Genomic DNA, 11,310 nt, shown 5'->3' on the forward strand with positions numbered 1-11,310 from the left:
TGCACCGACTGCTTCCCTGGAGGTCTCAGATGCTCCCACACACTCTCTGGTGGCATCCCAGTATAAACCAGTTCAGCCCAGTATAAACCAGTTCGGCCCAGTATAAACCAGTTCGGCCCAGTATACACCAGTTCGGCCCAGTATACACCAGTTCAGCCCAAGGACTCCTACTGGTGTCTAACTGCAGCCCCACAGCTCCCAGGTGTCACCCTGGAGGACTCAGATGCTCCCACACACTCGCAGGTGCCATCCCAGTATAAACCAGTTCAGCCCAGTATAAACCAGTTCAGCCCAGTATGCACCAGTAACCCCTACTGGTCTCTAAATGCAGCCCCAGTAGCTCCCAGGTGTCACCCTGGAGGTCTCAGATGCTCCCACACACTCACAGGTGCCATCCCAGTATACACCAGTTCAGACCAGTATGAACCAGTTCAGCCCAGTATAAACCAGTTCAGCCCAGTACACACCAATTCAGCCCAGTATGCAACCCTGCTAATCTCCCCATGCTGCACTGGCTGCATCCAGGTGTCACCCTGGAGGTCTCAGATGCTCCCACACACTCTCTGGTGGCATCCCAGTATAAACCAGTTCAGCCCAGTATAAACCAGTTCAGCCCAGTATAAACCAGTTCGGCCCAGTATGCACCACTGATCATCTCCCCGTGCTGCACCGACTGCTTCCAGGTGTCACCCTGGAGGTCTCAGATGCTTCCCCACACTCTCTGATGGCATCCCAGTATAAACCAGTTCAGCCCAGTATAAACCAGTTCAGCCCAGTATGAACCAGTTCAGCCTGGTGTGCACCAGGAACCCCGACTGGTCTCTAAATGCAGTCCCATAGCTCCCAGGTGTCACCCTGGAGGTCTCAGATGCTCCCACAGACTCACAGGTGCCATCCCAGTATAAACCAGTTCATCCCAGTATAAACCAGTTCAGCCCAGTATAAACCAGTTCGGCCCAGTATAAACCAGTTCAGCCCAGTATAAACCAGTTCAGCCCAAGGACCCCAACTGGTCTCTAAATGCAGCCCCACAGCTCCCAGGTGTCACCCTGAAGGTCTCAGATGCTTCCCCACACTCACAGGTGCCATCCCAGTATAAACCAGTTCAGCCCAGTATAAACCAGTTCGGCCCAGTATAAACCAGTTCAGCCCAGTATAAACCAGTTCAGCCCAGTACACACCAGTTCAGCCCAGTACACACCAGTTCAGCCCAGTATAAACCAGTCCAGCCCAGTACACACCAGTTCAGCCCAGTATAAACCAGTCCAGCCCAGTATAAACCAGTCCAGCCCAGTACACACCAGTTCAGCCCAGTATAAACCAGTCCAGCCCAGTACACACCAGTTCAGCCCAGTATAAACCACTTCAGCCCAGTATAAAGCAGTTCAGCCCAGTACACACCAGTCCCTCCCAGTCCTCTCTAAACCACTCCCAGTCCCCTCCCAGTTCCCCCCAGTCCCTTCCCAGTTACTCCCAGTCCATCCCAGTCCACCCCAGTGCCCCCCAGTCCCTTCCCAGTTACTCCCAGTGCATCCCAGTGCCCCCCAACCCCTTCCCAGTTACTCCCAGTCCATCCCAGTTCCCCCCAGTCCCTTCCCAGTTACTCCCAGTCCATCCCAATACTCACTGGCTGCCATGTTGCTTTTACTGGGTGCCCCCCCATTCCCTCCCAGTCCCCCCTAAACCCATCCCAGTACATCCCAGTCCATCCCAGTCCCCTCCCAGTACATCCCAGTCCCCTCCCAGTCCCCCCCATTCCCTTCCCAGTCCATCCCAGTTGCTCCCAGTCCCCCCATTCCCTTCCCAGTCCATCCCAGTGCCCCCCATCCCCTTCCCAGTCCATCCCAGTCCCCTCCCAGTTGCTCCCAGTCCCCCCCATTCCCTTCCCAGTCCATCCCAGTCCCCTCCCAGTCCATCCCAGTGCCCCCCAATCCCTTCCCAGTGCCCCCCAGTCCATCCCAGTCCCCATAGGCCACCATGTTGCCTTCACCGGGCGCCCCCCCACCCCGCTCCCAGCGCCTCCCAGTCCCCTCCCAGTGCCTCCCAGTGCCCCCTAAACCCTTCCAGTCCCCCCCATTCCCTTCCCAGTCCATCCCAGTCCCCTCCCAGTTGCTCCCAGTACCCCCCATTCCCTTCCCAGTCCATCCCAGTCCCCTCCCAGTCCATCCCAGTGCCCCCCAATCCCTTCCCAGTGCCCCCCAGTCCATCCCAGTCCCCATAGACCGCCATGTTGCCTTCACCGGGCGCCCCCCCACCCCGCTCCCAGCGCCTCCCAGTCCCCTTCCAGTGCCTCCCAGTGCCCCCTAAACCCTTCCAGTCCCCCCCATTCCCTTCCCAGTCCATCCCAGTGCCCCCCAATCCCCTCCCAGTCCATCCCAGTCTCCATAGGCCGCCATGTTGCCTTCACCGGGCCCCCCCCCACCCCGCTCCCAGTGCCCCCCAGTGTCCCCCAGTCCCCTCCCAGTGCCTCCCAGTCCTCTCTAAACCCCCCCAGTCCCCCCCATTCCCTTCCCAGTCCATCCCAGTCTCCATAGGCCGCCATGTTGCCTTCACCGGGCGCCCCCTCACCCCGCTCCCAGTCCCTCCCAGTCCCCCCCAGTGTCCCTTAGTTCCCTCCCAGTGCCTCCCAGTGCCCCCTAATCCCTTCCAGTCCCCCTCTAATCCCTTCCCAGTGCCTCCCAGTCCATCCCAGTGCCTCCCAGTCCCCCCTAAACCCTTCCAGTCCCCCCCCATTCCCTTCCCAGTCCATCCCAGTCTCCATTGGCCGCCATGTTGCCTTTACCGGGCGCCCCCCAGTCCCTCCCAGTGCCTCCCAGTGACTCCCAGTGCCCCCTAAACCCTTCCAGTCCCCCCCCAATCCCCTCCCAGTCCATCCCAGTGCCCTCAATCCCCTCCCAATCCCTTCCCAGTCCATCCCAGTGCCCATTGGCCGCCATGTTGCCTTCACCGGGCGCCCCCCCACCCCGCTCCCAGTCCCTCCCAGTGACTCCCAGTGCCCCCTAATCCCTTCCAGTCCCCCTCTAATCCCTTCCCAGTGCCTCCCAGTGCCCCCCAGTGCCTCTCAGTCCCCTCTAGACCCTTCCAGTCCCCCCCAATCCCCTCCCAGTCCATCCCAGTCCATCCCAGCGCCCATAGGCCGCCATGTTGCCTTCACCGGGCGCCCCCCCACCCCGCTCCCAGCGCCTCCCAGTGCCTCCCAGTGCCCCCTAATCCCTTCCAGTCCCCCTCTAATCCCTTCCCAGTCCCTCCCAGTGCCTCCCAGTCCCCTCTAAACCCTTCCAGTCCCCCCCAGTCCCTTCCCAGTCGATCCCAGTCCCCATAAGCCGCCATGTTGCCTTCACCGGGCGCCCCCCCACCCCGCTCCCAGTCCCTCCCAGTCCCCTCCTAGTGCCTCCCAGTGCCCCCTAAACCCTTCCAGTCCCCCTCTAATCCCTTCCCAGTCCCCCCAGTCCCCCCCATTCCCTTCCCAGTCCATCCCAGTGCCCATAGGCCGCCATGTTGCCTTCACCGGGCGCCCCCCCACCCCGCTCCCAGCGCCCCCCAGTCCCCTCCCAGTCCCTCCCAGTGACTCCCAGTGCCCCCTAAACCCTTCCAGTCCCCCCCCAATCCCCTCCCAGTGCCCTCAATCCCCTCCCAATCCCTTCCCAGTCCATCCCAGTGCCCATTGGCCGCCATGTTGCCTTCACCGGGCGCCCCCCCACCCCGCTCCCAGCGCCCCCCAGTCCCTCCCAGTCCCTCCCAGCACGCACCGGTGGACTCGTCGGCCGCCAGGATGCCCTTCCCGGGCGCCACGATGCGCTGGGCGATGGCCGCCAGCTCCTGCTTCTGCTCGGGCGTCAGCGCGGGCACGGGCGGCGCCATGGCTGCGGGGTGACGTCACGGGCCGCGCTCAGTGACGTCACCGCGCTCAGTGACGTCACCGCGCAGCGCGACGTGACGGCGCCGCCCGCGCCAATGGCGGCTCCTCCCGCCCCCCCCCCCCCCCCCCCCCCCAAAGGCAGCCGCTGGGGACGGAGCGCGGCGCTTCTCACCCCGAACAGAACGAAAGCTGCGCGGTTTGGGCCCAAAATCGGCCCCTTTCACCCCAAAATCGGCCCCTTTCAGCCCAAAATCACCCCAAGACACAAGAATCTGCCCCTTTCACCCCAAAATCTGCCCCTTTCACCCCAAAAATCTGTCCCTTTCACCCCAAAATCACCCCAAGACACAAGAATCTGCCCCTTTCACCCCAAAATCAGGCCCAAGGCACAAAAATCTGCCCCTTTCACCCCAAAAATCTGTCCCTTTCACCCCAAAATCACCCCAAGACAGAAGAATCTGCCCCTTTCACCCCAAGATCAGGCCCAAGACACAAAAATCTGCCCTTTCACCCCAAAATCTGCCCCTTTCACCCCAAAATCTGCCCCTTTCACCCCAAAATCAGCCCAAGGCACAAAAATCTGCTCCTTTCACCCCAAAAATCTGCCTCCATGACAGAAAAATCTGCCCCTTTCAGCCCAAAATCACCCCAAGACACAAAAATCTGCCCCTTTCACCCCAAAATCAGGCCCAAGGCACAAAAATCTGCCTCTTTCACCCCAAAAATCTGCGCCAAGACACAAAAATCTGCCCCTTTCACCCCAAAAATCTGCGCCAAGACACAAAAATCTGCCCTTTTTCAGCACAAAATCAACCCCAAAACACAAAAAACTGCCTCTTTGAACCCAAAAATCTGCCCCTTTCACCCCAAAATCACCCCAAATATGCAAGAATCTGCCCCTTTCACCCCAAAAATCTGCCCCTTTCACCCCAAAATCACCCCAAGACACAAGAATCTGCCCATTTCACCGCCAAAATCAGGCCCAAGGCACAAAAATCTGCCCCTTTTCGGCCCAAAATCACCCCAAGACACAAGAATCTGCCCCTTTCACCCCAAAATCTGCCCCTTTCACCCCAAAATCAGCCCCAAAAAATAAAGATCTGCCCCTTTTCAGCCCAAAATCACCCCAAGGCACAAAAATCTGCCCCTTTCACCCCAAAAATCTGTCCCTTTCACCCCAAAATCAGCCCAAGACACAAGAATCTGCCCTTTTCGCCCCCAAAATCAGGCCCAAGGCACAAAAATGTGCCCCTTTTCGTCCCAAAATCACCCCAAGACACAAGAATCTGCCCCTTTCACCCCCAAAATCTGCCTCCATGACAGAAAAATCTGCCCGTTTCAGCCCAAAGTCACCCCAAGACACAAGAATCTGCCTCTTTCACCCCAAAATCTGCCTCATGACACAAAAATCTGCCCCTTTCACCCCAAAAATCAGGCCCAAGACAAAAAAATCTGCCCCTTTCACCCCAAAAATCAGGCCCAAAACACAAAAATCTGCCCCTTTCACCCCAAAATCACCCCAAGGCACAAAAATCTGCCTCTTTCACCCCAAAAATCTGCCTCATGACAGAAAAATCTGCCCCTTTCACCCCAAGACACAAGAATCTGCCCCTTTCACCCCAAAATCAGCCCAAGGCACAAAAATCTGCCCTTTCACCCCAAAAATCTGTCTCCATGACAGAAAAATCTGCCCCTTTCAGCCCAAAATCACCCCAAGACACAAAAATCTGCCTCTTTCACCCCAAAAATCTGCGCCAAGACACAAAAATCTGCCCTTTTTCAGCACAAAATCAACCCCAAGACACAAAAATCTGCCCCTTTCACCCCAAAATCTGCCTCCATGACCGAAAAATCTGCCCCTTTCACCCCAAAATCTGCCTCCATGACCGAAAAATCTGCCCCTTTCACCCTAAAATCACCCCAAGGCACAAGAATCTGCCCCTTTCACCCCAAAATCTGCCCCTTTCACCCCAAAATCACCCCAAGACACAAGAATCTGCCCCTTTCACTGCCAAAATCAGGCCCAAGGCACAAAAATCTGCCCCTTTTCGGCCCAAAATCACCCCAAGACACAAGAATCTGCCCCTTTCACCCCAAAAATCTGCCCCTTTCACCCCAAAATCAGGCCCAAGGCACAAAAATCTGCCCCTTTCACCCCGAAATCTGCCTTTTTCACCCCAAAATCACCCCAAGACAGAAGAATCTGCCTCTTTAACCCCAAAAATCAGGCCCAAAACACAAGAATCTGCCTCTTTCACCCCAAAAATCTGCCTCATGACATAAAAATCTGCCTCTTTCACCCCAAAATCACCCCAAGGCACAAGAATCTGCCCCTTTCACCCCAAAAATCTGCCCCTTTCACCCCAAAATCTGTCCCTTGCACCCCAAAAATTTGCCCCAAGACACAAAAATCTGCCCCTTTCACCCCAAAAATCTGCCTCATGACACAAAAATCTGCCCCTTTCAGCCCAAAATCACCCTCTGGAGACCTACATCTGTGTTTCTCACCCTAAAATCACCCCCCAGACCTCCAAATCTGCCCCTTTTCACCCCAAAATCACCCTTTAGTCCCTCAAATCTGCCCCATAATCCCCCAACTTGCCCCTTTCACCCCAAAAATTTGCCTCTTTCACCCCAAATGTGCCCCATTGTCCCCCAAATTTGCCCCTTTTACCCCAAATCTGCCCTTTTCGACCCCAATTTGCCCCTTTTCACCACAAATCTGCCCCTTTCACCCCAAACTTGCCCCTTTTCACCCCAAATTTGCCCATTTCACCCCAAATTTGCCCCCTCCACCCCAAATCTTCCCCTTTCACCCCAAATCTGGCACTTTGCACCCCAAATCTGCCCCTTTTCACCCCAAATTTGCCCATTTCACCCCAAATTTGCCCCCTCCACCCCAAATCTTCCCCTTTCACCCCAAATCTGGCACTTTGCACCCCAAATCTGCCCCTTTTCTCCCCAAATTTGCCCATTTCACCCCAAATTTGCCCCCTCCACCCCAAATCTTCCCCTTTCACCCCTAAATTTGCCCCTTCCACCCCAAACTTGCCCCTTTCAACCCAAATCTGCCCCTTTTAACCCCAAATCTGCCCCTTTCACCCCAAAATTTACCCCTTTCAACCCCAAATCTTCCCCTTTCACCCCAATTCACCCCAACTCACCCCTTACTTGTCCCTTTTTACCCCAAATATGCCCCTTTCACCCCAAACTTGCCCCTTTTCACCCCCAAACTTGTCCCTTTTCACCCCAAACTTGCCCCTTTTCACCCCAAACTTGCCCCTTTTACCCCAAATCTCCCCTTTTCACCCCAAACCTGCCCCTTTCACCCCTAAATTCGTCCCTTTTCACCCCAAATCTGCCCCCTCCACCCTAAATCTGCCCCTTTCACCCCAAATTTGCCCCTTTCAACCCCAAATCTGCCCCTTTCACCCCAATTCACCCCTTTTCACCCCAAACTTGTCCCTTTTCACTCCAAATCTGCCCCTTCCACCCCTAAATTTGCCCCTTTTCACCCCAAACTTGCCCCTGTCACCCCAAATTTGCCCCTTTCAACCCAAATCTGCCCCTTTCACCCCTAAATTTTCCCCTTTCACCCCAAACTTCTCCCTTTTCACCCCAAATCTGCCCATTTCACCCCTAAATTCGCCCCCTTTCACCCCAAATCTACCCCTTTTCACCCCAAACTTGCCCCTTACACCCCAATTTGCCCCTTTTCACCCCAAATCTGCCCCTTTACACCCCAAATCTGCCCCTTTTCACCCCAAACCTGCCCCTTTACACCCCGAATCTGCCCCTTTTCACCCCAAATTACCCCTTTCACCCCTAAATTTGCCCCTTTCCCCCCAATTTGCCCCTTTTCACCCCAAGCTTGCCCCTTTTCACCCCAAATCTGCCCCTTTCACCCCAAGCTTGCCCCTTTTCACCCCAAATCTGCCCCTTTTCACCCCAAACTTGTCCCTTTCACCCCAAACCTGCCCCTTTACACCCCAAATCTGCCCCTTTTCACCCCAAATTACCCCTTCCACCCCTAAATTTGCCCCTTTCCCCCCAATTTGCCCCTTTTCACCCCAAACTTGCCCCTTTTCAACCCAAATCTGCCCCTTTTCACCCCAAATTTGCCCCTTTCACCCCAAACTTGTCTCTTTTCACCCCAAATCTGCCCCTTTTCACCCCAAATCTGCCCCTTTCACCCCAAACTTGTCCCTTTCACCCCAAATCTGCCCTTTTGCACCCCAAATCTGCCCCTTTTCACCCCAAATTACCCCTTTCACCCCTAAATTTGCCCCTTTTCACCCCAAATTACCCCTTTCACCCCTAAATTTGCCCCTTTTCCCCCCAATTTGCCCCTTTTCACCCCAAACTTGCCCCTTTTCACCCTAAATCTGCCCCTTTCACTCCAAATCTGCCACTTTCACCCCTAAATTCGCCCCTTTTCACCCCAAATCTGCCCTTTTCACCCCAATTTGCCCCTTTTACCCCAAATCTCCCCTTTTCACCCCAAACCTGCCCCTTTCACCCCTAAATTCGCCCCTTTTCACCCCAAATCTGCCCCTTTCACCCCAAACTTGTCCCTTTCACCCCAAATCTGCCCCTTTCACCCCAAACTTGTCCCTTTTCACCCCAAATCTGCCCCTTTCAACCCAAATCTGCCCTTTTCAACCCAAACTTGCCCCTTTTCACCCCAAACTTGCGCCTTTTCACCCCAAATTTGCCCCCTCCACCCCAAATCTTCCCCTTTCACCCCTAAATTTGCCCCTTTTCACCCCAAACTTGTCCCTTTCACCCCAAATCTGCCCCTTTTCACCCCAAATCTGCCCCTTCCACCCCAATTTACCACTTTTCACCCCAATTTGCCCCTTTTCACCCCAAATCTGCCCCTTTGACCCCAAATCTGCCCCTTTTACCACAAATCTGCCCCTTTTCACCCCAAAATCCGCCCTTTCCCCTCCCAAACCCCCCTTTTCTCACCCCAAAACCCTCCCTCTCCCCCCGCGACCCCCCCAACCCTCCTCCCCTCACCCCAAATCTCTTCCCCCACCCCTCGATCTCCCCCTTTCCCCCCCAAATTTCCCGGCGCCCTCCAAAATCCTCCTTTTTCACCCCAAAACCGGCTCCGACCTGCGCGCGGCGGAGCGCGGGAACTTGGGGGGGGGGCAGGGGGCGTGGTCAGCCCCCGGTGACGTCACGGGCGGCTCTTAAAGGGGCGATGGCGCGGGGACGGGTCTTAAAGGGGCAACGGCGATGGCGCCGCGGTGGGGCCCACACGGGTTTTGGGGTGTCCCGAGTGGGTTTGGGGGGGTCTGGGGAGGATTTTAGGGTGCCAAAGGGGTTGGCGATGAGTTTGGGGGGGTGGGGTGCTTGGAAAGGGGTGTCCCGAGGGGTTTGGGGGTGCAGGGAGGGGTTGTGGGGGTGTGGGGGTGTCCCCAGGGGTTTGGGGGTGCAGGGAGGGGTTGTGGGGGGTGTGTTGGGGTGTGGGGGTGTCCCCAGGGGTTTGGGGGGTGCAGGGAGGGGTTGTGGGGGTGTGTTGGGGTGTGGGGGGTGTCCCCCAGGGGTTTGGGGGTGCAGGGAGGGGTTGTGGGGATGTGTTGGGGTGTGGGGGTGTCCCCAGGGGTTTGGGGGTGCAGGGAGGGGTTGTGGGGATGTGTTGGGGTGTGGGGGTGTCCCCAGGGGTTTGGGGGTGCAGGGAGGGGTTGTGGGGGGTGTGTTGGGGTGTGGGGGTGTCCTGCAGGGCTTCGGGGGGGTGTCCAGGGGGGTTTTGGGGTGCTGGGGACGGAGGGGGGGGGTTGATTGGGGGAGGGGTGTGAGGGTTGATCTTGGGGTGCGGGGGGGTGTGGGGGGGTTGGGGGGGGTGGTGAGTGAAAGGGGGTCCCCAAAATCTCACCTCACGAGTGTCCAAGGGCGGCGCTGGGGGTGCCGAGGGCTCCCCCTTTTATAGGGTGTCCCGGGGGGGTGGGGGCTGGGGGCCCCCCCCCTTTCCTGACCTTCTCAAGTGACCTCTGCCCTTTCAGCAGCCAAAAATAACCCCCCCCACCCCCCCTCGCCCCTCCCCCACCGCCCAGCCGGGACACGCGACCCCCCCCCACACCCCGCTGCCATTTGGGGGGGGCCCCACCCTTTGCTGGGGAGACCCCCTCCCCCCTATTCCTTACCCATTGCCCCCCCCCCTTGGGGTGTCCCCTTCACCTTGGGGGGGGGTTACCCCCCTCTTTTGGCCCCTCCTCCTTCATTTTGGGGTTCCCGCGGCTGTTTTGGGGTCCACACTCATGTGCCCCCCCCCAAATATAGGGGGACCCCCCCCCAAATTTGGAGAGACCCCCCCTAAGGGGGTCAGGGAAGGGGGGAAAGGGGGGGAGGCATCGAGGCCGTTCCTGCACCCCCATTGAGCTCATTAATATTCATGAGCCCCTCATGAATATTCAACGCAAGCCCCGCCCCTGTAAGGCGAGCTCATTAATATGCAAATGAGCACCGCCCACCGCAGCCCTGGCCACGCCCCCTCCGCCCCTATTCGCCCCGGCGACCCCGCCGCAGCCAATCAGCGCCGAGCAGCCCCGAACGCTCCGCCCACCGACTCCCAGGCCACGCCCCCTTCTCCCCCCGCCACCGCCGCAGCCAATCAGCGACGAGCAACCCCGAGCGCCGCCCCCTCAGCCAATCAGAGCCGGCCCCCGCCCGGCCCCGCCCCTTTGGGCCCCTCTCGACCAATCAGGAGCCCGGCAATGCAGGCTAATGCACGCTAATGCACGCTAATGTATGCAAATGTATGCAAATGTATGCAAATGTATGCAAATGAGCTCCAGGGGAGCACCGAGACCCCCCCAAAACGCCCCTTTAACCCCTCCCGGCCCGGCCCCTCCCCCCACAGCTCCTGCCCCTTGAACCCCCACCCAGGACCCCCCCAGAGCCCCTCCCCCACACTTAAAGCCCCTCCCCCACCCCAGAGCCCCTCCCCACCCTCGAATCCCCTCCCCCACCCTCAAAGCCCCTCCCTCATCCCAGAGCCCCTCCCCCACCTTCGAAGCCCCTCCCCCACACTTAAAGCCCCTCCCCCACCCCAGAGCCCCTCCCCCACACTTGAAGCCCCTCCCCCACCCCAGAGCCCCTCCCCCACACTTGAAGCCCCTCCCCCACCTCAGAGTCCCTCCCCACCCCAGTGCCCCTCCCCCACCTCCCGAGCCCCTCTCCCACCCTCGAAGCCCCTCCCCCACACTTGAAGCCCCTCCCCGACCTTCGAAGCCCCTCCCCCACCTCAGAGCCCCTCCCCACCCCAGAGCCCCTCCCCCACCTTCGAAGCCCCTCCCACCTCCCGAGCCCCTCCCCCACACTTGAAGCCCCTCCCCACCCAGAGCCCCTCCCTCACCTTCGAAGCCCCTCCCCCACCCCTGTGCCCCCCCACCTCCCGAGCCCCTCCCCTACCCAAGGGCCCCTCCCCCACCCTCGAAGTCCCT

The 11,310-nt window shown here is 58.5% G+C and overlaps 1 protein-coding gene across 2 annotated transcripts in view; it reads right to left on the bottom strand.

Annotated features, from left to right (window-relative positions):
- Window positions 1-9,010, bottom strand: part of ALDOA (aldolase, fructose-bisphosphate A) — a 38,358-nt gene extending 29,348 nt beyond the window's left edge. The window contains exons 1-2 of one of the 2 annotated variants that reach the window (XM_062020203.1): window positions 8,981-9,010; window positions 3,750-3,863 (exon numbers count right to left, since the gene is read on the bottom strand). In XM_062020203.1, the coding sequence (XP_061876187.1) occupies window positions 3,750-3,861 (112 nt within the window). In that variant the 5' untranslated portion in view covers window positions 3,862-3,863; window positions 8,981-9,010. Of the gene's footprint in view, window positions 1-3,749; window positions 3,902-8,980 lie in introns of those variants that run through there. The other variant, XM_062020202.1, reaches the window with a different exon arrangement.
- Window positions 9,011-11,310: the final 2,300 nt, after the last annotated feature.

The sequence above is a fragment of the Colius striatus genome, unplaced genomic scaffold (assembly GCF_028858725.1).
Source record: "Colius striatus isolate bColStr4 unplaced genomic scaffold, bColStr4.1.hap1 scaffold_68, whole genome shotgun sequence".
Lineage (NCBI taxonomy): Eukaryota > Metazoa > Chordata > Aves > Coliiformes > Coliidae > Colius > Colius striatus.